The sequence below is a fragment of the Corvus kubaryi genome, unplaced genomic scaffold (assembly GCF_017639235.1).
Source record: "Corvus kubaryi isolate FWS band 111438036 unplaced genomic scaffold, C.kubaryi_AGA036_p1.0 137, whole genome shotgun sequence".
In the NCBI taxonomy this organism is placed as follows: domain Eukaryota; kingdom Metazoa; phylum Chordata; class Aves; order Passeriformes; family Corvidae; genus Corvus; species Corvus kubaryi.
Window position 1 is genome coordinate 994,123 of NW_024580671.1, and position 27,335 is coordinate 1,021,457.

Here is a 27,335-nt window from a genome sequence, read left to right on the forward strand (position 1 = left end):
ACAGGTTTTTTTTTTTTTTAAATACTTGTAGAGTGTTCTAAAAAGTTTAAAGGTGTTCACTGTGACTCTCCAAAAGCTTGGAAAACGTTTGGTTTTGTATGGTAGGCGTTTCAAGAGATACGAGTCTTAAATCCCTATCAAATGATTGGTTAGTAATTTTTGTTAATATGTTTGATGCTTTTTTAATATTCCAAAGTTTTGTCAGGCTTTTATGAAGACCTTCTAAAGCTGCCTATTGATCAGCATAATCCAAGTGACTGAGGACAGAGAGAGCATCATTTGTAATTGCCTATTTGGCTTGTCACTGTGAGTGTGTCATGGGCTGGCTGAGGTGGCCTCATGGCTACTTTCATTTCCACCTTAGACTAACTGCAATAATTCCCCCCTCCTTTGTGCCATCTCTGCCAGTTTGAGTAGACTCAGTGCACCACTAGATGATTTTTTACACAATCTTTGTGCACAAAGTCTCTTCAAGGTGAGAAGTGAGGCTCACGTGAGGGAAGCAACATGAATCTTTGGATTGGTGGTTGGGAATGTTCCTCCTTGTGTCACATGAAATGATTCCCCGGAGAGTATAAACCTTTTCACATAGGAGAACTTGAGGTTATTGTTCTGACAGTAGATGGGAGAGTGGTTTGAGTGCCAGCCTTTAACTAATGGTGTTCCGGAAGATTATATTTGGGTTAAGACACATGAATTATATTCCTAGGTGGTTTCTGATACTACAGTGGAGGAAAAGATAATGTGCTTATTGTGTTGTGCATCCAGACTTTCTTTCAGATGTTTTTACACAGACAAACCTGAGTAGATAGTAATAAGAAATAAGTAGAAAAGGTGGCAGGTATGGTTAGCCCTTAAACTATCTGAGAAAGGGTGGTATTTTTGAATCTCTTCTGGTTATTTAGATGTAGTAGAGAGTAGATCAGTATCTTAATATGTATGTTGAACAGGAGTTTTTTCATTTCCATCTAGCTGCTGCTGCTATCGGTGCAGACATTGCACTTCATATTACTTTACATTGCTTGGGTCTGCCAATTTTTCTCTAGGGAATGAAGCTGGTGCAGAACTTCATGAAGCCTATGGAATACAGTGCAAATCAATACTTAAATTAGAGCAGTGTCTAGCAGCCTCACTCTGAGGTTGTATGAAATGTGAAATGATTTAAACTGGCTGCCAGGGTCTGTGCCAGATGGCTTTCAAATATGCATAGTTGAGAATGACAGCTGGAGAGGGTAGGGAAGGTTCTTTACCACTGCTAGCACAACTGCTTTACTTCTGCTTTTTTAATAACGCAAATCATTTCAGCTTGTGTTCACCTACTTCTGCTCCGAAATCCATGTAGTTAACAGTGATGGTGATTTTTCATATTCTGCAATGAACTTGCTTTGCACAGTGAAACATCTTGACGTCTTCACAAGAGTCTGCCTTCAGATGCATTTTGATAATAGGCAGATCTTGTTGTGGTGACTGCAGATCTAAGGATTTGTTCCTGAACTAGAGCTGTGTTTCTAAAGTGAGTTGAAAGAGATTTGGGAATAAAGGACTAAATTCTCTAGGATTTGAGGAAAGCATGGCCTCTTTTTTTCCTGGATTTGTGTGTACGTGTGTTGTTTACTGGTAGTAGAGGCACTTACAGTGGAGTTATCGTTCATATAGAGTCAGCCACTCTGCAACGCATACCAGGTTATGGGAACCATTTGGAAGAACTTTAGTACAAATACACATATCAAAAAAAACCCCAAAAACCAGCATATACAGCAGTGGTACATACTAAGTCTTGCTTGTGAGTGATCAATTTGTGTATGGCTTTCTTTTTTTCTTATTGATCCTGGTGTTGCTGGGCACTGGACAGCAGCTCCTCAAATTATATTAGTAAAATAGTTTAGAAAAAGTCTTGGTTGTGTGAAGTCTGACACCCTAAAGCTGTGTTGTGCTACCTTCTAACACAGAAAATTGGTTACCAGATGGAAAAATACAACGGATGTGTGCTTGAGGGGAGTACTTCATGTTTTCTGGGAAGATAGTAATAACATTTTTGATAGGTGGACCTCTCATTTCAAAACTGCAATGCTGAATTTGCATAGGCTCAAAACTTTATATTTACCTTCTATTGATAGTCAAAACTAAGGCTACAGAAATGAATATGGAGAATAAGGTTATATACATAAACCCTGGGCAAAATGCTTTGAACTGGACAAAGTAAATACATGTTACCTTAAGGCAGTGATTGTAAAACAGGCCAATTTCAAGCTCCTGATGGGGAGCTGCCAAAGGCTCCTCCTGAGCATTACTGAGCTGACAAAGTAAAAACACTTCTGACCCGCTTTCCTCTTCACTGTCACAGCTGACAGTAGCTGAAAGTGGTGCCGTGGTGGTAGGGCTACTGCATGGCCTTAGATTCCTGGAGTGAGGGTGAACAGGAGACCTGAGGCTGCCTGGCACCTGTACCCTGCTGTGGGGAGGAGGATGCCTGTAGGAAAGGTCTTGGCCATCCTGCAGACAGAAAGCCTGAGCCAGCTGCAGGGCTGTCCTGTGCTGGCAAAGACTGGCCCATGCTGGGGGCAGCATGAGCAAGAGCGTGACCAATGGGTTTTAGTCATGCTTGTGAGGCCACATCCAAAAATGGTGCCTTGTTTTGCACCTCTCCTGACAGTTGATGAGGGGCCATCCTGCAGTGTGTGGGGAGAAGTAGAGTGAGGTGGCTTTGCTTGACCTGGAAGGGGGAAAGCTAAAGAGGGACCCTGGTGATGGTCTGTAGTGGGGCCTTGCAGGGAAGGTGCAGCTAGGCTCATCTTTTTCCCAGGATGAGCGTGGGGGTGTGGAGAAGAGCTTCCATGATTGACTTGAGCTGGTGAGGCCTGTGCTGGCTGGAAGGGGCAGTCCCAACACCGTGTGACCTTCAGGAGGAACCGCTGGTGTTGCTGCTGTCTTCCTTGTCACCAGTTCTCATCTAGGCTGTCCCCTGACCTTGAGGTCAGGTGAGCGGTGGTGCTGGCGTAGGGCTGTACCTTCTGGCAGTGGCACAGGCTTGGGTATTCCTAAACTAACTGTGAAGCCACATCCTTCCTCTTGCTCTGACATGGTAGTGCAGCTGCTTGATATGTGAGTTCAGCCCAGCCAACTGTGCTTAACTTTGGCAGAGCAATCCTGGCCACTTACATAAGCATCTTAAAAAACTGAAACTAGTCACTCTGGGCTGCTTCTGTTGCCGAAGCGACACAAGCGCATCTAAGATGAGATTCGTGTGACTATTTTAGATCATGTCCTAGGTGGCTAAATTCAATGTTTTGATAATTATGTTTGAATTTATCCATTGCCTATTTACAAAAAGCGCCTGAAGTGCCTACCTGAGAGGTAGGTGTTCCCATTTGGTCACGTGAATCTTTCATATGATGGGAGGAATGTAAAGTTTTAACCCATTAAATGCACACAGGCTTCAGAACTTGTGATAGACCCTTCAGGTGGTGAAAATAGGTGATGGGGAAGAGCACAATTTCAACACTGACTTCTAAAAAAACTCTTACATCAGCTGCATGCTGTCTATTACCAATTATTGAAGTACTAAATCTTGGGGAGTGATTAATGCTAGAATCAGTAGTTGTTCAGCTGTGTACTAAATAGAAAGTTTTCAGGTTAAAAACTGAGATAACAACAAGCCTCTGTAGATCCTTAAAGACAGCTGTAGTAATTCTAAAGTGTAATATTCTGTGGAATTTGCTGTAGAAACTTAACCAAGAGGAAGGATGCTCATGTTTCAAGGGGCTTTTCAGCCCTTTCCCCTGCACCCTACTTACTTTATATAAATGGATCATGTGTCTTAACTTGCTGATTAGAAGCCTAATGTCAGCCTCTCAAATGTAAAGTGTGTTACAAACGTAGTTATTTGGGAGCTTAGCAAGGGTTCAGTTGTGGAATGAATTAGAATTTGTGGTATATTTCTTGTGAGTATGGTTTCATATTTGCTTAACTCGGGCAGGTTCAGTGTAGTTCTGTGCTGTGTTTTGAGCTGGCACTGGTAATGGATTATCTGTATGGTGAGTCTGGTTAGATAACCAGTCTGCCTGAAAAAAAAAGCATTTTTCCTATCTGTATAAGCTTTTCATGTATTTGCAGGAACTTCACTGTTGTCACAAGAGACTGCAATAACCTGGGGAAGGAAAGGATGATCAGAGTGGTTGGAATGCATCCTGATACTTGATCATCACCATGTTTGTGATGGAAGAAGCATGGCTTTCCTTGCTGTGGTTGCTCTGCATAGAACATAGCTGGGGTCCTGGGAACCACCCAGGCACAGCACACAAATAGTGAATACTGCAGGAGCCCTGGTTTTCAACAGCAAAACCGTGAGATGGCCTTGTTGCATGATGGGGGTAAAACTTTTTAGTCAGCTATAAAATATCATGTAAGCTCTGTAAGATGGCAACCAGTTCAGCCCACTCTGACTTACTAATTTTGTGAATCTGCCACGTGAAAATGAAGCTGAGAAGTGAACACCACTTTCTTGTAGATGGGGAAAAGAAACAGCTATCTAACTTGCTGAAGGGTGGTTCTTCTATTTTTAAAACTTGAAACAAGTGAAGGCTAAATTATGTAGCTATAGGCACATTCTTCTTTGGTAGGTAGTAATCAAAATCTAATGATTCAAGCTGTCAAAGCTTTTTAAAGTTCATGTGAAGTTTAAAATGATGGGAATTTATCTTTTCTTTGGGAGGAGGAGTGTTTTGCTGCTCTTCTAGAGGAAACTTTGAGACAAAGGCATTTATTGCACTTGCGTGAGTTTCTCATATACAGACTTCTAAAGAGTGAAACCTAGAAATAGCCACCCAAAAAATTATTTGATAAATGCTTAAGATTGGAAAGAATTTCATATTAGCTTAGCCTCTTACCAACAAGTTAAGAATTGCTGACTTTATTTAAGAAAAAAAATCCAGTCAATTTTGTAGACTAAAAAAGCAAGTGGATGTCTGTCTGTGGAGTTTTTGCAAGGAAAGTATGTTGTCTCATGTTGGCCTAGAGTTTTGGGTTCACCTGCATGAGGTGGCAACAGAATATTAATCTGCCTGCTCAAAGTCTATTCCTCTTTCCAAAACTATTTCCACAGCCACCTCTGTGTCAACACCGTTCAGTCATAATTGTCAACTCCAAAGCAAGCTGATCAATGGAAATGCTAAATAAAGCACCAGAGCTCTTGCCTCAGAGGCTGTGTAAAACCAGATTTGCTGGTAGGTGTGTGCCTCCGTGAATGCCAGCAGAAAGGTTTGCTGTTTGTTACCTTCTAGTCCAACGCTGCTGCCTGCCTTCCTGGCTCCTTTGCTTGTGGTCGTCTTGAACTCTGAGTTTTTCAGCCTGTTTTCCATGTGAAGTTGTTTTTTAAGAACTGGAAAACCAAAAGGTTTTAGCTTTTCTGAAACTGAGAAACAGCAGAATCCATAGGAATAAAAACTTGAATTGCAGCTCTATAATGGTTTTGGTTGTTGAGTATTTTGGTTGGTTTTTTTCTCTTTTTTTACACATATGAAGCATCAGGCCTTATGGTACTTGTTAGTACTGTTAAAGTTGCTCCTGCCATTTGTCAGGTACGAGACTTTTAAGATGTGACAGCTGGTTGAGGATCAGAAACAAAACACCAACTCTACTGCCCATTGACATACATGTCTACGAAAGACCGAGGAAGTTCTTGGCATGCTTTAAACCAAGTGCATTAGATTTGCAGGCACAGCTCTTTTTGTGCTTTCTTGCAAGGTATCTTTTTCACAGCTGATAAGTGAAATGATGTTTGTACTCCCTCTGCTGGCTCTGCAAATGTAGCTTTCATGAGCTTAAATAGCTGAGTAGCACCTCTTACATATATGCCTGTGTGAAATTCTGAGTTAAGAACAGTGTAATGAATGGAAGAGGGATTTTCCTGAAAAATGGGTCAACAAATAGTTGCTGAAAGCTAATCAGGTGTCTCAGATGCTATCTCCTGCTATAAGGGTAAACACCGGTGTTGTATATACCTTTGTAATTGTAGTCTGATCTGGTTTTGTGTATCAACAATTGGATGGGGCTATCCATTAAAATACTTGTACATCTAGTCATACACATAAGCCCTACTTCTGTAGGTATTGTGTGCTATATGTACTTGAAGAGCTATGATTAGAAGCCTCGCGTGGGGGAAGAACACTTATCTGCTTCCATAAATTAGAGTGCCATATGCATTTATTTGCTAATTCTGAGACTACTTGTTTCTTTCTATGTGCACAGATATTCAATATAAAAATTCTCCGGCACAATGGAAGAAGTTTGGGCTTGAACAAAGTCTTGGTATAGATAGGTATTATGTGCATAATCAAAACCATTGCACTTGGAAGTCAATAGACATCTTTACATGCCAATGTGGTTCATTCTGTTATCTTGTTTTCTGATATTATTATTCTATTATACTATTGCTCTAGTTATTTTTAGTCTGTGGAATTCAGTGACAGTTTAACAGTTTTAGAGAACCAAAGGGATAACCCACACTAACATACTGGTCAGTAACCGAATAAGTGGAGAAATAAGCCAAACTGGCTTTTTACCATTTTCTAGTTCAAAATATCTCTGAACAAGAGCCCTTGAGCCTTGTAATGTGCAGTCTGGATCCTTGTTGTGAAGTCTGAGGATATTTTGTGGATTTTTGACCCTGCAAGGTGCATTTCCTGGAAAGCAGTCTTTTGTCCAGATGCTTTACTTGTATAATTGAAGACTGTCAAATATTTGAGAACAGTAAAACTCAATTAGGAATTCAGGGCAGCCACTGTAGTTTCTCCTGAGGAATTTCTCTTTGGGTGTACCTGTGGCTGTCTGCAGATGTCTTCAGGCATTGCTGTACTGAGAAGGGACTGTTTGGCTGCAAAAAAACAGGCAGTTGACCAGGTCTTCACACAGAGGTTAGAACAAGTAGTCTTCTCCTAGCAAGTGTGTTCTCCCTACTTAATATCCTCCTCTTCCCCCTGCTATTGTGGATTGAGTTTTTGAAGTTTATCCCTGTGACTTGGCTTATGATCAGAATTCAGAGTTTTACTGCCATGCTCAATACTTTTTTTTTAATGTCCAAAGTACTATTTTAATAAGCATGTAAATTGACAAGTAAACCAAAAATTGTGGACCTCCATAATATAGGCCATTACATTTAACTTAGCAATGTCTGCCTTCAACCTTGGTCTTGTCAAACAAGAACAATGGAGGATTCTCAGTGCACAGGGAAATGCATCAATTTTTTTGGAACATCTAATAGTAATGTTTCAGAAATCTCCAAATTAAGGAGTCAGAGATTCCTGATCTTAAAATAATAAAATAACTTGGTTTAGGCTTCCTGTGGGTAATTTTACCATGATGCAATTGTTTAAATACTTGAAAATATTTGCTCTGTGAAAAGTACTTTGTGACAGGTAATGGCTTATTTTAATAATAATTGCTCAACAACAAGGTAATGTTTTAGTAACTGCCTGCTTTTTCAGTTTTAAGGAAGAAAGCTGTCTTGAACGCTGTTTAGCTTAATTATGTGCCTGAGGCATCACACATCAAACTAGATTGTGACTTTGACAGACAGCTGTGTAGCTGCCTAAAATTGTTTGTTCCTTTATACTTAGTTTGATTCTAGATTCTGACTCTACTCTTTGATCACATTGCTGAGTTCCTTCATAAGATAACTGCTCTACACTGTTCAAATACTAACAAAATTAGTTATTGCACCACCACCCCAACCCTATCCCCTCCCTCCCCAAAAAAAACCCAAACAGAACCCCAAACAAACCAACCTCTACCCTAATTTCATGCTGTATTGGATAGAGCAGAAGATTTCAAAGGCAATGGATACATTTGTAGAAATCTTGACTCTTGTAGCAGGAATATGACACACTAAGTAGCAACTTGCTATTAGTAATCTAGAGCAAGCTATGAGCTACTGGTAACAAGTCTGAGTGCAAGATACAAAACTACATCTAAATGTTCAGTATAATGCATGGGTTTTTTTCTGAAGGTGAGCTGGGAACATTGTTAATGAGCTGTGCTGCTATGTCTGAATAAACATGAAGGAGATTTAGGCATCCGTTGGTATAAATTTTTGTCTCTCTTAAAGCACCCCTTTCCTTGAGAAAAGGAGGAAATGGAAAACAAATGTTGTAAAACAATGGAAGTAAAATCAAACTAAGAAGTTAATAGGTTAGAGACCGTTGTAGAACCTGGCTGTCAGTCTGCTTGTCATGGTGTACAGATCTGAACATGTGTGTAACTTAAATGAGCCAAATTCATAACACCTTTGAAATAAGGTGTGTGCTTGGTTTTCACTGTGTAGGACTGTTCAATAAGTTTCACTTCATCTGCCTTACCAGTGTTTTCCTTACCTCAGATCTGAAAGTGTGAATAACAAGTCTGCCACTTGTTACTAGCAGACTTCATGCTTGCACCAGTTTTTTCTAAGTCTTGTCTACCTCAGGTAGATTTATTTTTTTTTGGAAAGGCTACTAAAATAGTGCTTAATTATTGAGGTTTTCGGATGGCTTTTTCTATACTCCCCTTGACAAACTAATTAGAATAAATCATCCTTAATGGGACTGAAAAGCTAGGAGAGCAGTCCTAGCACAGCTGCTTCCTAGTAGTCTGCTTTCTCTTCTCCTAATGCTAGATGTCCTTCAAGCTTAAGGGTCTACTGAAAGTGCTGAGAAACCAGTTGATGGCATCCTTTGAGGAAAACAGGGATACAGGAGTTTGCTTAGGAAAGTCTAGCAATAGGAACAGAGAAGGAATCTCCCAAAATTACCTTCAGAAAGACTGAGTCCCTAACTGTGGGAGATTGGGTAACTCATGTTACATTTTGCTTCACGGTGCAGCATAATTTTTTGTTTATTTCATGGTACTTTATCTTCTCTGTCACTTCCCTCCACTGGGGAAACAGGCATTTCCCTGAGTGTTACTAACCTCAGGCTAGAGAAAGCTCTTGTCTTCCTTACTCTGCTTTACCTGCATGCTGCATAAGAGAAATTTGTGAGTTGCAGGGTTAAGATTAAAAATATAGTTGCTTTCTGACTTAACAAGGGTTTGTCTGTGAGCCCCTACTCAGCTGTTTGGTCAAAGAAACTCGTGCTGAGCTGAGGCATGCTACAGTCAGACGTGCAATGGTGCTGGTCCTTTGAGGAAGTTGTTGGAAGCCATGAGCTGAACATACAAATTTAGTTTATTTAAAGAGTTTGTGCCATGAGCAGTGATGGCATGCACAAATACAAGCAGGATGCTTGAAGTTTGTCACCTAAATGGAGAAGCTGATACTCCTTTCCCAATTCCCTTTCTTCAGAGACACTGTATGCTTTTGGTATTGCTAGAAACAGAATGACTGCGAAAGTTGCACACCGTTACAATGTGCCACTGTAAAACAAACACTTGTGGGAAGTAGCTTTATGCAGAAGGAACAAAGTGTGTCTGACTTTGCTGAGTCAGAATAATGATCTGTAGTCTTCATGGGTGGATAGACTCTTGGCCCTGAGGGTCAGCTGCAGCTGAACTATGAGCATTTAGCTGAGCTAAATTCACTTGGCTCTCAATCTAGACACCATCTTTTGGAAGGAGAAATACTAAGCTTATCAAATCCACTAGCAATTGCTGCTGAGGATTCAGAGCTACCTTAGCAGAAGACTGACACCTCGCTGTGTTTGCCAATGGTGTTATGTTCCAGGCATGTCAGTGGCTGCTGGTTTGCCACATCAGTTCTGCTAGCCTTGTGCTTTGATAGGGCGGGGGAGTGAAGGGAGTCTAATAGCTGATCCTCAGCACTGAATAGGTTCAGCTGGTTTCGACGAAGTTCTTCAAGGCATGGCATTTCCCTGCCTAGGGCAGTGGTGCCAGAGCTAAATTAGACACCTAGCTCACCTCATAAGTTGAATGCTTACTGATTAGACTTGAAGCACAGCTGTTTGCAAAGTCCATTAGGATCCATTGATGCTGGTGAAGACTTAAGACCTTTGGTTTATGGGAAACTGGAGAAGGGATTTCCTTTACTGGGTGGCATAGGACTTTTAAATATTATCATGGAGCATGGTTTCATTTGCATTTTTCCTGAGGGTTTGGTTTTTTTTTTTCTAATTAATTAATCAATCATGCACTGATGTCTTTGTAATCTCAGAAGCCTAAAGAGCCATGCACAATAAAGATCTTCACACCTGAAAACTTCAGAAATGAGTATTGTTAATTGCACATAGCCAGTTTGTATAGCAATTTTATATAGCCTACCAAAATGGAGAAATTAATTAAATTTTCTAAATCTGCTTGAGCCATTGTCTGACAGTCAGGTGAATTTGCTGTTCAGTTCAAACAAAGTGTCTGCCTTTCACCAAAAAGTGATGCATCATGCTATTTGTTTAGTGGCAAGTCACTTGACAACAGAAGGGAGGTGAACCTTTCCTTGAGGGGAAATTTAATGCCATCTTAAAGGTGGCAGCCACATAGTTCCACGATAAAGATGGTTCTAGCATTAGCTGAATGTGTGTCCTGTCCCTTAAGCTGGCATATGCACACTGCTTGTATGACTTCTACAAATAAATGAGCCTTTCTGGTATCTTGTGGAAAAACTTGTTCAGGCAGTAGAAATGCTGCTATTTAAATTTTTTCACGGGTGGGGGGGGAGGGGGGAGATCCTTTTTGGATGACAGCTTTCTGCACCACACAGCTACAAGTAGCCCACTCACAGATGTAGAGATACAAAATGCATGGCTACCATCACATCTAGTGGAAGGATGGAGGCTTGGGAACATGGCATGGTGCTTTCTTGCTCCTTGGATCCTGCAGGGGGGCAGATTTCATGGCTAAGAAAAAACTATGTTTTTAAGGATCATAGAAGTACATGGAGAAAGCAAGGCCAGTGAAAAAAAAACCAAACCAACATTAGTGAAGGAAGAAGTGCCAAAACCATTGGAGTACTGTATAATGCATGAGAGATGGACTTAGAGCAGACCCAAAATGAAGCACCTTCTCTCAGTGGCTGAAGTGCTGTAAAGAAGAGTAGAAAAGCACACAAGAAGTTACCGTTCTGGGCCTGGGGTTGCCTGTGTGTCTGTTCCAACAGCAGACTTCCCATACTCTATTACTTCATTAATGCTGCTGGCAGAGTCAATGGCTTTTCCCAGTGCAAAAGGATAAGGGTGGCAGGTGTAAGTTGCAGTGTGGTTAGTGTCAAATAGTGAGAGCTGCTTCAGGACCCCTGTGAGTGGGAGTGTTCTGCCTAGTGGGAGTGTGCTACCTACTGTAGCACAGCCGTGCCTTTGGTCACCTGAGGATGTGATGGAATTGCTGCTTTGCTAGATTTACTAAGTGCTGCTAAAATCTCAGCTTTGTGCTTTCTGTCTACTAACACTGCTTATACATTCCCTGTCTTTGTTAAAGAAACAAACTGCTGAGAGAAGTATTTATTACCTTATATTAAATGATGGACCAGGGATTATCATGTGTGTGCTGATCACAGAGCAGTTAATTTACCATCATTCTACAGGCAGGTGCTGATAGCTATATTGCAGTAATGCCTCAACGTGTGTAAAACAATCCCAGACCAGCAACCAACCCCGCATAAATGAGGAAGTTTGGAGTAGCTAGAAGTGTCTGACAGTGCAGGGTGCATGACAATTTAGCCTTGAAGTGGGTGTCAGACTTCAGAAAGATGGAAGAGTATTATCATGAGGAAAGACTAGTTTTGAAACCGGAGAAGTCCCTGAAGTATAAAGCAGTATGTAGCCTCACTAAATGGTAAAATGTGTCAGATAATACCATGAGATGAAACCTACTGAACATGCTTCTTACCCTGTACCAGAAAGAGGAGGCCAATATCTAATCCAGTAGAATGGATTAGTGAGCTAAGCTGTCGAAATTTATCAAAAAGAGCTAAAGGGATGACCAGTATAATCATAATGAAGAATTTTGCAAGAGATTTCACACTTGCATTTCTGCAAAGCCACACACTGAATTCTCAAATTCAAGTATTGAGGTAAAAGAAACATAAAAAGGACCCCTGAACTTCTTGCCAGAACCAGCAGGAGCAGCAAACTTGTGAAGTATTTCTCAAAGTGCTGCTCAAGTGTGAGCTAGTTATGATATTTGAATTAAAAACCCCTCCGTCTCCTTGGAAAGAGAAGATGGCAAACATAACTGCAGTTTTTGAAAGGGATTTTCTCAGAATGACTCTTTAGCCAGGTTATTTGGTGTGTTTCTGGGAGGCAGGAATTAATGACATTCAGGGGAAGCTAGCATAGCTTTCAAAATATGGGTTTCTGAACAAGTAAGGCTCTTTGAGGGTTTGAGGATAAAGGTATACTGTGGTCTGGTATTTCCACAAGACTTGTGAAAAATCTGAAGATGAAGGTTCTCAAACTGGCTTGTTACAGGATGAGAGGGAAGCTTCTTAAATTTTGGCCACAAGAGGACAAAACATATATATAAGACTAATTTTGAATTTCCCTTGAAGTTTTCTGAATACAAGAAAAATTGGGTAAGAATGGACTTTTGCTTTAGCCTGAAAACTCATAAATCTAAAACCTCTTGATATCATAACGCATGGTCACAGTCAAAAGCATACTGCTCTGCTTAAATGGACACAAGCATAAAAATACTTTCTGAAAGGAAAAAACGGGGAGTGTTCAAATCAGGATGAAATGGTAAATATAAGTTCTGTGAAAACAAGGTAAAAAGATTTCTCAAGACAAGTCATATACCTGTAGCTGATAAAGTCAGCTGCTGTTTGCTGACATTATTGTCAGAACTGACCAGCTGGATGCATTGCACTGAGCTTTAAATGCAACAAGTAACTGAAATCCAGGAATCCATTCCATCTCTGTTGGATGAAATTTGGTGCCATCTCACTTTACCTTTACTTGAAACTTAGTTGCATATAGTGATGTCATGTGCCTCATTTAACACATACCTGTCAGGGTTTGTGACCAGAACACTTTTTGCATTTTGGGAATGTCAGTAAACTCTGTTGTAGTCTTATGATGCATCATTTTAGTGAGTAGTTTGCCATGCTACCATCCTATCTTTTTTTTTTTTTTAAGAAGTTCAGCTTTGTCTTGTAATTTTTGTCTATGGATTTGATAAATGTTGATGAGAAAAGCGTGGTAAGTTGTTAATGAACTTAGTAATGTTAATGGATGACTTTACTACATTAAAAAAAAAGCACTTTTAGGTTTATATATTATTAATATGACAGATCTGATAATAGCACTTAGTTTACAGCATAATTATCCCAAACTGTGCAGGATTAAGAGACTTGAAATCCTCAGTCATTTATTTAGGACTCAGTGGATCTGAAGGGAAGGAAAATATTGATGGCCTTTGGGCAAACAGTTTTTTCTTGCATTTTGAACCAGCAGCAGGTTTGCCTTCAGCCATCAGCTGCCTTAGTCCAAATTTTGGCAGCTTCACTCACCTCAAGTTAGATGAGGAAGCTGACACACACAGTAAATGCATTCTAGGTACTTGAACACATTCAGAATTACTCTGGAAGGGACTGAGTCCTATTTAGAGGTTAAAACTTTTTTTTTTCACTGGGATTATAGTCTTAAACTGGAATAAGCTTGTATCGCAAACAGTCCTTTTGAATGTAGCCTTCAGTTTATGGTCTCATGGAGCAGAAAGTAGATGAACCTAGGAAAAGGAAGTACAGAGAAGGAAGCTGCAGGGCCTGTGGGTGGAGAAGAGAGAAGCTGCCTGAGTGTTGGTCAGAGCTGTGCAGTGCAGGAAAGTTTTAAATGGTTACGCTTTTGCAATGTTGTCTCTTAAAGTGTTTGTCGTCTTGTGGACAAACCAGCAATGTAATATGAAATAGGACACTATAAAAGCCTAGTATTCTAAACACATGGGATACTTGATGCTTTCTTTAATGATGATCACAGTGGTTTTGTCCTCTGGGGTTTTCCAGTATGTCTCAAAGTCTGATGCTACTTGAAAATGTTCATAGGTTTTCCTGAAGCCCTTCTTGTTGTATCAGTCTGTCTGTTTTTGGATCAGTAATATCTATTTAGTTACCTCAGAAAGCTAATAATTAGTTATAACTTTGGATAAAATAGTTTCCTACTCAGACTATTCTATACAGCACTTTCTCATCTTTTTTCTTAATCCAGCTGTCACTACAGCTGGAGTTGAGTTGTGTGGTGAGTGTGGAGAGGCCATGGCTTGGACAAGGCAGGGCAATACAGGCCTGTGCAGATGGTCGATGGCATATCACCATGTCTGCTTGCTTGCTGGGCTCCTGGCAGAGGCTGTGGACCAAGCTGCTTTGTAAGAGGAGCTCATGTCCTTCATGCCATAATAACTCACCTTCAAGATTTGTACAATTTTTCCTTCCTGCTACCAGAATAGGAGGGAAATGATGCAGAAACCTGTGTGTGAACACTGCTAATTTGTACTACTACCAAACTGACTTCAGACTACTGAAGTCCTAATTTATTAGCTATCATTTCAATACGAAATAAATTAGGGGTCTCAAAGGAAAGGAACCACCAATGGATGAAACTGTTACTACAAGTGTCAATCACAGTACGCAGCAGCAGTCCCTTAGATTAAGTGCCATAAATCACAGAATCACAGAATAACTTGGGCTGGAAAAGACCTTTAAATGTCATCCTGTCCAGCTTCCCTGCAACGAGCAGGGACAATACCAGTGTTTAGACCCAATGCAGAATCTAGGCCAGTTTTTATTTCAGATAGGTAAGTACATCTGTTTCCCAGGAGATTAAGCTTCAGGATGAAATCAGATTTCTCTTTGAAAATGAAGCAGAAGTCGTGACCTTTGATGAATTTACCATTTATAGCACATAAGCTGTGACAGCTGAAACTTGTCATTACAACACTGTTGGGCATATTTAAGGCTGAAGATGATATGCTAAAAACTTTGTGCCCTTTCTCTCTTAGTTCTTCAGTCTACTTGTACTCATCTCTTCATAAACCAGGCTGAGATGTTTGCGCTAAAACAATAGCGTGGCACAGAAATGATTTAGCTCCTATATGTTCAGTTAGGCACAGTTTAACTTATGGAATAGTGACTTGTAAATGCATGCTGTTCTGTGTTAGTATTTTGCTTTATCAGCATTTATTCCTTTTTCTTGTGAAACAGCTGGTGAGTTTCTGTCTCCTGTCAAGTAGATGGGAGGGTCTGTCTTACAGTAAGGCTGACCCTGCAGAACAGACCTGAGTCAATTGCAGCGTGATTTCCAGGTTACTTTCTCAATTACAGCTACTTTCCATTGTAATAACATTCCATTATAATAATATTACAGACAGCTTCCCTTTCTTTCTTCCCCCCACCCCTGCAATGTTATGTGATGACGTGAAGCCGTGGATCATACCCAAACTAAAGTACGCAAAAGCATATTATATTTTTTCAGTATATTCAAAGCTGCAAGCAGGTTAAAAGGCATGACAACTGAAACATATGGGGACAGTTATTATCACAGCCACCTCTTGGTATGCAGATCTGTCTGGTATTCATTGAACTAATTAGATTAAACAAAGGCTTTCCTGAGATAATCACTTTGCAAGCCCTTTCCTATATTACAGTCTCCAGTTCTAGTGTGTTGTTGGAGGTCAAATGCTAGTACCAGTTAATGCTCAATATTTGAATGCATACTGTTGTATAAATTAAAGATGTATAAGTTAAATTGTATAAAGATGTATAAATTAAATTGAATGACACAAGATTTATATTTGCTGGAGCTTTGACTCTTAAAGTATGAGTTTACTTAAGTGTTTTAATATTGATTAAGAAAATTGCATTTCCTTGTAGGTCAGTGAAGCAAGTATTAAATGTAAATGTAATCATAGGAAAGGCTTGGATAGGGGGTCTAAGGTATGCTAGGTCCTGTGCATCTGCGAAATAGTAATTGTGCCACTTTTAAGCTCTGCTGTTCACCCTTGTCAGTGCATAGCCTCTGTAAACTATCTCTTCAAGGCAGCCTTAATTTTAATGACTGTAGAACACAGATTATAGCTTTCTTTAAATAGAGGGAATCTCTACTAAACACTAAATCACTAATTATGAAATACTTTCAACTGTGAAGGATGTTTTCTGGAGGCCTTGCTGAAGCATAATTAATGTTCAAGACTGCCTCTATAGTAGCAGCTTTTTGGGGCAGGAGGTTAATGTGGGTCTGTGTCTAAAGTGTGGTCACAGGAACACTTCAAGAAACATGTCACAGCTTCTAGTTTGGTCAGCACAGAATGTTCTGGTAGCACTAAATAGACAAGTAATCTATAGTCTCTCCATGCTTTGGTAAGCATCTCTACATGTAGACTTCTGTTTAGAGCTTTTCCTTTCTCCAGTCCAACTACAGAAGCTTATGAGGTTGTTGAACTTCCAGCATTGGCAAAATTATTTAACCTTTGTTTCATGGGTGATGAGTTTGAATTAGTGTCTTTGTCTGGTAACAAAGCACACTCCCATAGCAATCAACAGTAATTTGATTTGGGTAAGGAAGTTACTCCTCATAAGCAGCTACAATGAGGTGATGTGTCAGTGAAGTTACTACAGCCAAAGAGCAGCAAGGTCTTCTTGAAGGGATTTACACAAGTATCCGAATCCTACCTATGAGATTATGTGCTGCTACTGAAAGGTGCCTCTGCAGTTCAAGTTTTTTTGTCACTTGAGTGTGACAGAGAATAGCTTTTAAAGTTACTCCTAGTCTCAGTGATATAAAGTGATAAACAAAAGTGTCATTGGTAAAGGATTATCCAAAAGTTGATGTGTCTAATGAAAGATAGACGTCTTAATTATTTTGTGTGCAGATTGTTTAAGCTGGACACTAACATAAAACTTCAACTGAATTAAACTTTAAATAGGCTGGAACTTCAGCAGTGTGTATAAATGAGTTTTAACTTGATCAACTATTTCTTTAATTTAAAATTTGAGATATTAACAGATTGGAAGTTGGAGGTGAGTTAATTTAAACTGTAGTGCTTCAGAGCTCATGCTATTCAGTTATTTCAAATGGCTGATGCAATAATTGAGAACTGGAACATTGGTAAAAACAAAATATTTCATTAATTGGGAAGATCAATACTATTAGATGGTCTGTGTAGCTTAAAAGTGCACTTTTTTATGCTACCGAATTTCACTGTTGATAGTTTCATTATGCATCGCCACTAATGTTACAGAAGTGGACTGTTGGAACTTGCTGTAACAGGAAGTGATTGGAGGTTGCGAGATTTGACATCAAAACTGCATTAAGAATATTTCTTAAAGGAAATTTCTTTTGCTGATTCCTACAGAAAAATCTCTGTTAAACTAAGTCCATCCTGTACCTGTATGACAAGAAGCTATTGTGCCCTCTGTTGAAATGTCTGGTAAAAATGGGCTACTGAAGCAGATTCTGGTCTGATTTTGCATAACAACTGATAACGTTTAATCGAGTTTTTATGATCTGGAGCAAAACCGCACTCATGCAGTATTCAGAATTTGAAGTCTTCACACTGTTTCTTTCAATTTTCCTCAGTTCTTTCCTAAAATGGATGCGCCAAACAGTTCGTATCACTACTAGAGCTGATCTGTAGAACTGCACTGTTTTTGTAGTGTTAATGCATGCTTATTGAATTTGCCTGTGAACCCTAGGGGTCCATTGGTATGTTAGCATGTCATTTGGAGCATATGAGAACCCCCTTCAGTATAAACTTAGTAATGACCAATCACTGGATTATTATTTATTAGTAAAAATTGATATAGATGCATAAAGATGCTAAAACTGGAGTGCAAAGCACATTGAGTTATATTAAGCAGTGTTACTACTCTTAAGTTTACTTACATATGAAAGCAAGTCTTGCTCACTCTACACATATATATGGAGAGAAAGTCTTAAAATGTTTGATGTCAACTGAACAGTGACTAGAGGTGTAGTTTTCCTATTCTTTTCTCTTGGATTTGGGTGTATTTGGGCATTAAGTACAGAGCTCCTGCTAGAGGCTTGAACAGAGCTTTTCTTAATTAAAATTGAATCAAGTTTGATGTAATTGGTTGTGGGGCCTTCTGCTTAGTCTATTTTTGCCTAATTAGCAGCTGCAGCATCTTCTCCATAGCTATACAAACTCATTTGCCTGATCTGCTTCTTGTTATACTGTCATAGCTTATGATCAGATGCCAGCTGATAAATCCTCCTAGGCTACCAGCTGGACAACAACATCCAGCTTTTGGGCATTAGATAACAATGTGGCATGTCTTTCATACATGGTTTGCATGAATTTCTTCACTTGCAGGATACTCTTAACAGAACACATTACAGTCTTAATCATAACTACATCCTAGCATGCAGGCTAACAATATCATCATGAACTCTTCAACTGTTGTAACATTTCCTTGCAAGTAACAGAGAAAACAATGAAGATTTAAAATTAATTTTTAAATTAAATGCTTTGTTGATGTTACAGAATGTTGGAAGATTTATGCATGTGAATATTGATTGCTTTATGCATTTTGTCTCTGGAAAACAGCCATGGACAGTGGCTTTCTCAGAATCTCCTGTGATGCGAAGAGAAGAGCAGTTGTAGTTGCAGAAATTGTAGTTCTGCCAGTGATGGGACTGTCACTTGTGATTGTGTGGCATCGGTTAAGGGACTTAGTGTCAGTGGTTGTTCTCAGTGCAAATGAAGTACTGTGGCATGGTGCTTTAAATGGTGGATTTAGTATAGCTGAAACTGATTATTTCCAGAGCAGAAATCTGAGTCCTTCCTGGAACTAGGACCTCAAATTTCTGGTAATTGGGTGCTTATACCTTTACTTCAACATAGACTCAGCAGTTCAGCCAAACAGTCCTCTAACCTGTCAGGGCAGTAGCTAGAAATCTTTTGTTTCCTGATGCTTTCCCTTTGTATTTTTGCCTTTGCTAGGCATATGACACCTGAGGGTCTTGTTGACCTGGAAATGTCCAAGTTATTGTTCCTCTGAGACTGGGAGTCATAATGTTTTGTGGGGGCATATATTGTTACACATGCTCATTGCGCTCCATTATGTCAATAAAGCTGACTTACATGATCAGATGTCTGTTTTTGGCACACAGCAAATCTTCACACAGGCATGAGGAGTTTGTGTGTGCACTTCACTGTTGTGTGGGTACATGTGTATGTGCAAAATGCGTCACCTGAGCAGGGATTATGTATAGAATGCCTGTGCAAGTTCAGAGTCCTGTGGCTAGATGGTAATTTCTCAGCTACAATGCATTGATCATCAGATGGAAGAGCTGCTCTCAGTCTCCTTATCCCTTCTGTAAGAAGGTGGTATTGTGCAATTTTCCCCTCTCTTCGAAGACTTAAATGGAGATACTGTGGGAGGCTTGAGTTGTGATGAAATAGGCTGGAGCAGGGCTAAAACTGTATGGATGTGATAAATTTATTAAGCGCTAGGTCGGCCTGAAAATATAATCCTCCTTGGAGTGCAAAAGTACTTCATGTGTGGGCTAGCTTAGTGTTGAAGTGTTTTTTCTTGAGGTTTGCACAAATGAATTAATGGGAACACACAAAAGCCTGCTCTTCCCAAACTCTGTGGTGAGAGTGTCATTGGAAAGTGGGGATTTTTAACTTAAACATGTTCCTTTCCCCATGTGACACCACTTGTGGATGTTACAAGCTCCATTTCCCTGGAAACAAGATTTAATTTTAGGTATTTTTAAAGGTTCCTGCTTGATGATGAACCATATGGGCATGTGAAGGAAAATGCCAGTGTTAAAGGCAACAGCTGTTAAAAAGTTAATGACTTAAGGAAATCCAATAATGCAAGGTTGTTTTGAGATGGGAAACATCCATTTTTTCCCTTGTCACTCTTGCCTGCGGAATGCAAACTAAAAATATTATAGGAAATTAAGAAATTTGTTCTGTAACCTCAGTACAAAGAATTAGGGTTGTCTTGCAATGCATTTCAGTATAGCTATTATGTAACTGAATGTGTGTTTATTCTCTCCCTAGATTGTACATGCCTTTTGGCTTTGGGGAACAGAACGCGCCATGGGACAACCTCAAAGATATCTCTCCAGACGGGGTCTCTTGCTTGGGTGATGTGTCTGCTCTCCTGACTGTCTTCATACCCAAAGGATTTATTTTCCTTTTGGAAATATTTTAAGTTGAAATCTTGTTCCTTGCTGGAAACTGTCTGCACTAAAGACTGCATGCATCATGGGTGACATGGCAAACAACTCAGTTGCGTATAGCGGCGTAAAAAACGCAGTAAAAGAAGCTAATCATGGAGATTTTGGAGTTACTCTTGCAGAGCTCCGTTCTCTTATGGAACTTCGAGCTGCAGATGCACTGCATAAAATACAGGAATGCTATGGTGATGTACATGGCATCTGTACAAAGTTGAAAACTTCACCAAATGAAGGTAAGTCAATTTTAACACTTATTGAGGAAACTCCATTTAGGAAAAGCCTTAGTCAGCAAACTGCTTTTTTTAATAGAATAAAGTTTGTAAAAGTATTTTAGTTACCATAACAAAATATTGCTTCTTGTTCCTCTAAGATAGAGGTATTCCACGGTAATAAGTAATCTAGAGCTTTTTTCAGTTGGTCTAACTGCATGTGAGATGATGTACCAATGAAGTTGCACTTTGAAACACACTTCATTGATGTAGGCACCCATATACGAAACAGCAGTGCGACATAGCAGTGTTCAGCTCACTGTGAAAACTGTGTGAAAGCTGATGGGAAAGCATCAATTTTGTGAACAGTTCATATGACGGATAGTTCACAATTCAGATCATGCTGTTGTAGACCCCAAGGTTTTAGTAATCTAATGCAGGGCTTATTAATGCTTCTGTGTGGCTGCTTAGTTCTTGCATTTGCTAATGCAGCAACTTTTAAAACTGGTTACGTGTTTTCTATTTGTGCTACATTGAATTCTTAATAGCAGGATCTAGTTTTTAAACCTACAGTATTTCTGTAGATTCCGTTTAAGCGATGTAAAATAACTATGAATATGACTTGAAGCATTAACATGTACTCTTAGTGGAAGGTTTGCAAAGTGACTACAGGATCTTATTCTGTAGAAATAAGTATCTTTTGTGGAGTCATTGCCATGTTGGTTTTAGTGGCATTCTGTAAAGTGTGGCTACATGATGCTTTTGTTATCTAGAGTTATTACTCCAAGATAGACAGTACAAATGTGAAGAAATAAGTAAATAAATTTGTTAAGTCTCCTTCTTGAGAACATTCCAGAAGTTCTCCTTAAGACTTGGCTGTTTCTTACTGCTTTCTTCCAATGTAAATGAAAGCTATTAAGTGTATTTGTGAAAGATGGAACAATGTACTGTAGTATCTACATACTGTAGTATTTACAGTAAACTGTACTTAGATAAAAATATGTAAAAACATTAACTGAAACTTATTGTGAAGTCCTGCTGTTATGAGTAATTGAGAATTACCAAAATCAAGATTCTGGCAAATTGTAGTGTCTCTGCATTTAAGGACTCACATAGCTCTTAAACAATGTGGTGCCATGTTGGTGGCAGTAAAGTACCTGCTGTCTTAATCCTGGAGAGCCGTTGCTTTCTGTTCTTCAGAAATGCTATGGAAAGATTTGTCTTCTTGGACCAAGAGCAGCCTACTAATGCCGTAAGGTACCTCTGGGTACATCTGCATTTAGCATGTTTTGACTTGATCTGCCTTTAAAGCCAGACTCCTGATTTCCAGACTCCTGAAATTATCAGTACATGAACTGGGCTCCTCTTACCAAACTGAAAGTAGCCAGCTGACATAGCTGAACTACCAGTGAATGGGAGTAGACCAATTTCAGGATGAAGAAGCTTGTAAAACATAAAGAGTACAAACCTCTGTTCCTTGGCAATTGTAAAGTACAGTGCATGTGTGTGAAGCACACAGTGTAACACATCTCAGATAGGAGCAATAGGCTCTCATTACGCTGTTGACCTGTTGCATAATATTGAAAGACAGTTTCCTTTCTCCGTGAAAAGGGATATATATTTGTACAACTGGGAATTGAACCAAGAGTTGAATCTGTTGTACAGTGATCTACAAAGTTTAAGGTCCATTATTACTGCAAGCTAGGTGGGCATACGATTTTAGATAGCCACAATGCACTAAGCACCAAGTTCCTCATATACTGCAGGATTCACTTTGTCTCTTAACGTAACAAACACACAGGCTAACACATGGGAGTGATGAGTGTCAGTGTATTAAAACTCAAAAAGGTTGGATGCCCTTTCCTGCAGATTTATTGTGTTGTACTGAGGGCTGTGTGATCAGGGCCTCTCCCTTTCAAAAGGATTTGACATTGAGATGTACACTGCAATCAGTTAAATGCAGTTGCTGACTTGATAAAAGGGCACTATTTTTTTAAAGTGTGAGAGAAGCTCATAAACACACCAAAGCCTCAACAGTTGAACACGGTAACTGGCTCAGAAAAGGCTAATTAAGATGAGTTGGAACAACATCCAACAGAGGTGTCATTTTGGCTGTAAATCACAACATTAAATTTTAGAGAATCAGGTAACCTGCTATAAATTTTTCAGAGGTAGTTCTGGAGAGCTCTTGTAAAGGTAGAACTAGGTCTCTGCTTTTGTCAAATTCAAATCTTAGGTATAGAAAGGGAGGCAATACTAATGGAAAGAAAATCTAGGCAAGATCTTGCAGGAAACTGTTATGTGTTACACTAGTACTAGCTCTCTAAAATCTTGTGGCCCTATGACACTTTTTCCTAATCAGATGCTTTCTTTATGACATGACAGTCTTGCCATTATGCAATTGCCAGGAGCTTCACAGGAAAAGTACAGGTACTTCTGACATGGTACTCAGTGAATGAGTTCAGCTTGTTCTTTGCTGTGAAGTTGTTTACAATGTAAGGCAATGTCTGTTTTCAGGCAAAATTTGAATCAAACTTATCTGATTTGAAATGAGAAATGGGAACAGTCCTTTACCAGTATTACTTAAAAAAAGGACACCGAGCAGACTTTACTGCTTACATTTATACAAATGTGCAAAATGAATGTTAGACATATTGTTAGTAGCAAAAGTCTGTCTTACATTCTGGAGAGATACAGATATTTCCATAAGTCTACATAATTTTGATTGTCTAGTAACTTATTTCTAATAAAATTTGTATATGAAGCATAAATAGTCCCTTGTCTAATATTTTTCGAGCTTAACCCCAAGTAACATAAATTACCCTAGTTAAGACACATAATGAAGAATATAATGACAGTAGTTTTGACCTCAGGACTGTAGATTGTGAACTGTGAAATTGCCAGCTGTGTGGTAAATGTAGCAAGTTCAGTAATGGTGCATGGTGTATTATGGTGTATACTAAAAATACAAATGGTTTTTGTCTTTGCTAGGCTTATTTACTAATCTTCACTAAGTGGTTCTGATAGTAACTTGACTTTATATAGCCTCATTGGGAAACACTTTTCATTCTTCAAAGACCTTTGCTGTATACTTCTGATGTTCTGCACTGTGGTACCCTGTGAAGGGAGGAAAAAAGTGATGTTGCTATGCTAACATTACGTAAATAAATTTCCAAACTCTGCTGTGTTAAAAGAATAGAGAAGTGGTATCTATTGCACAATAACAGTATGGCCCAGCCTTTTGGAATGACCACACTGTCCTGAGTTTCTCTAGATCCAAGTAATGGATAGCTTGATTTTGAAAACAGTCTTGCAGTGCTCTTTGAGTTGAGAATGAAAGTAAGCACCTTAAAGCTTGAACTGCAAGAAGTGTAGGGTTATGGCTAATGAGTACAATGGCTCCTTTGTATTAAACATGAATTCAAGGTGAATTGAAGAGTGTTAGAATAAATGTAATTCATTATATACACAGAGTATGTTTAATTTGTTTCACTTTTGAAAAGATCTGCTCATAATTTGCTTTTCAGTTACGTGATTATATAGCAGTTGTTAGCATATAAAATTGAGCTTTGCAGTTCAGTAGTCTTTTCAAAGTGTCTTGAAATATGTGATGATTCTAGGAAATGTCTGTTAGAGGTGTTAAATAGCTCCCTTGTTATTAAAGCCAGCTGCAGTGACTGCTGTTCGTATTTATTACCTAGTATGTTTGCAATGCCTTTATCACTAAGCAGTTGGGTTAGCTACTAAAAAAATTTCAACTAAGAAAATAGTTGTCTTTAAGCAGGGGTTGATCACAACCTTGGGCAATATGGTTGAAGTATCCAGACCTTTGCTCTGAAGATGCCTTGAAGTTTGGCAATTTTGCTTTGAAAAATGAGCTAGTAGCTTAATTCTGAATGGTGGGTTAGTTAACTGGAAACTTTCAGAGGAATAAACAGGAGGTGTGCTCACAGAAGACCTTGAGTGCATGACCTTGCACTGAAAATACTTGGTATTCCTTTATTTTTAAGATCTTGGCAAGTTCTTGAAACATGCAGTAGCCTTTGGTGTAGACCCCTCACTCTTGTCTGCCTTGTTTCCCTTAAGGATGGTACAAGAATTGAGACAGAGGAGGACTCAAATATGCCATATAAGAAAAAAGATAGATACAAAACTGAGGTGACAGACCCTGCATAGTTCTAAACATGGGCTTCTCTCTGTGTGAGAGGAGATAGAAAGTGAAGCTTCAGAAGAGCAAATAACTACCACCAATCCAGGTGGAAGCAGCATCTTTCCACATGATGCCTGCAGAGCTTCAACAACTTTTAATAGTACTTTATATAAAAATTAATATGGAAATATAATAATTATAATAGTTACATTATTAATTATAATAAATATCTCATTATAAATATTACATTACTTTTAGGATCCTAGGATGTTGTCTCTGAATACAGAATCCCTACACTGGGAACCAGAGCTGCCTTCATGGGCTGTGGTCTTGCTAAAGCTTTATGGTGCTACTCAGTCTCAATAGTAGTAACTCTACTAATGATCTTGTCTTGCAAACTTGTTTACTTTGAACGAAGGTATGTGTGTTATTATTACTCTGTTCCTATGTCATATTAAGTGACATATTAAGCAGGTAGACCATCAGCTTTATTTTGGCAAGGTGAGAATTATAAAATATAGCTGGCATTCTATAGTGATTCTGATTTAAGGATATTACTTATGTTATTACATTTGAGATATGGCTTTTTGGTATTGTTACTGAAATATGGAGTGGGACTTGATTCCATGAGTGGGAAACCTCAGTCACTTCTAATGTGAGGGTGAAATGTATGTAAGTGTCACTAACGTTGTCTTATTGTTAAATAGGTTTAAGTGGAAATCCAGCAGATATAGAAAGGAGAGAAGCAGTTTTTGGGAAAAACTTTATACCTCCTAAAAAGCCAAAAACATTTCTTCAGTTAGTATGGGAAGCACTACAGGACGTTACACTAATTATATTAGAAATTGCAGCCGTAGTATCCTTGGGCCTTTCTTTTTACCAGCCTCCAGGAGGAAATGAATCATGTAAGTAAACTTCTTAAAAAGTAGGTATCTACCTTTATTATACTACTGACTTTCCTGGTTCAACATGTCTATACTGTAAATCTGATGGGAGACAGTAAGTCAGTGGAAAAGCAGCTTATTGTTCCTTATTGAGAGCACATTATTAAAACTCTAGCTTGCCTTAAAAGGGCAACATGAGATTTCCTTGGTCATGATCTGGTATTATTCTGACCAAAATAATGCCAAAGGTAAATTGCAAGCAGGAGGAACAAGGGGACTTGTTTGAAATCCAGTCTCTGTGCAAGTGGTTTGTTTTTTTTTTTTTTTTAGCTTTGCCTCAAATATTTAAGCAATTTATAATTTGAAGTCATGGGCTTTCTTTGTGGAGTCAGCAAGTCCTTAAATTTTCCTTGATTTGCAATATGACACTGGTAACTTTCTAATTTAAGAAATGAAGCTATGTTTATACTCTAAACAAAAAATAGAGGGATTGGGCCTTCATTTAACTGAATTTTTGCAATAGCGTCTGGCTTGCTAAGACAAACGTAAAGTGGGATATGTTGAGAAAGCAGAAGGTTGTTAACCAGTCTGGCATTCTTATGCCATCATTTAACAAAATAAGGACAGGTAACTTTCTCTATATCAACTTCTTATGTGTTCAGATAAGCAGGGTGGTTTAACTTCCTCAAGTTGCTCTAGCTTTCAGGTTCTTTAGCTTCTTTGTGTGCTACCCTTATAGAAAATGAAGGTAAAATTGCAAAGAAGGGTAGCATGGAAAGTGTTTAGCAACTATTAGTTTTTTCTGTTTGCTAAAACTTTTCATTGTTGAAATATCTTTGTGAACTTTCTTAAATCTATAACCTGTTTTCTGCAGTATGTGGATCAGTAAATGTTGGTGAAGAAGAGGAGGAATCTGAAGCAGGTTGGATTGAAGGAGCAGCAATCCTCCTATCTGTAGTTTGTGTGGTATTAGTAACAGCTTTCAATGACTGGAGTAAAGAGAAACAATTTCGGGGATTGCAGAGCCGTATTGAACAAGAACAGAAATTCACAGTCATCAGAGGTGGCCAAGTCATCCAAATACCAGTAGCTGACATAATTGTTGGAGATATTGCACAAGTGAAATATGGTAAACATATTTTTAAAGTTGAACTTTCTTTTATTTTTAAAAAAGGAACTGCAGTCAACATACCCAGTGATCTCTCGTAGGTGACCTTTTACCGGCTGATGGTGTACTCATTCAAGGGAATGACCTCAAAATTGATGAAAGCTCACTGACTGGGGAATCTGACCACGTTAAGAAATCTCTGGACAGAGATCCTATGCTGCTGTCAGGTGTGTAGTGTTTGTCAATTTTTCAATAAGGTAGTTTGTTTCTGAAGTAGGCTGATTATTTAAAATTCTGAGGTTAAAACTAGCAAATTGTTTTTTTGTCTAGGTTGACTCCTAAAAGTATCCCAAACCAGTACAACAAGTACAAAACTTTGTTGGAGTGATCAGACCCATAAAACTGTCTTTTGTGTAGTTGCTTATGGGTTTACTTTCCAAATAGCTTTGGCAGCTAAAGCTTTAGGGGAGCACATGTACATATACACATCTCAAGGTTTCATCAATGTCAAGTTTGGAAACTTATTTCCTTGCGTGCTCTGCCATATAACTGCTCAAGTCTCAGTGGAAAACCGGATTCAATCTTTCAGGTACACATGTGATGGAAGGCTCTGGAAGAATGGTGGTTACTGCTGTAGGTGTGAACTCTCAGACTGGAATCATCTTTACCTTACTTGGGGCTGGAGGAGATGAAGAGGAGAAGGAGAAGGAAAAAGAAAAGAAGGAAAAGAAAAGTAGGCATAATAATCTTGAATACCTTGGTGGGCGAGTGGGGATGGTGGTGAACTTTTGAATGGTACTGGATAAAGGCATGTTCCAGTCATCCAAAGCCAGAAATCTTTTTATAAAACTCATACCTTCTGTA

The 27,335-nt window shown here is 39.0% G+C and overlaps 1 protein-coding gene across 6 annotated transcripts in view; it reads left to right on the plus strand.

Annotated features, from left to right (window-relative positions):
* ATP2B1 (ATPase plasma membrane Ca2+ transporting 1) overlaps positions 1–27,335 on the plus strand; it is a 60,899-nt gene that overhangs the window by 6,026 nt on the left and 27,538 nt on the right. For all 6 annotated transcript variants that reach the window (XM_042017585.1, XM_042017588.1, XM_042017584.1 and 3 more), the window contains exons 2-6: positions 19,942–20,353; positions 25,187–25,384; positions 26,238–26,492; positions 26,573–26,698; positions 27,061–27,204. In XM_042017585.1, coding sequence (XP_041873519.1) covers positions 20,149–20,353; positions 25,187–25,384; positions 26,238–26,492; positions 26,573–26,698; positions 27,061–27,204 — 928 coding nt within the window. In that variant the 5' untranslated portion in view covers positions 19,942–20,148. The remainder of the gene's footprint in view (positions 1–19,941; positions 20,354–25,186; positions 25,385–26,237; positions 26,493–26,572; positions 26,699–27,060; positions 27,205–27,335) is intronic.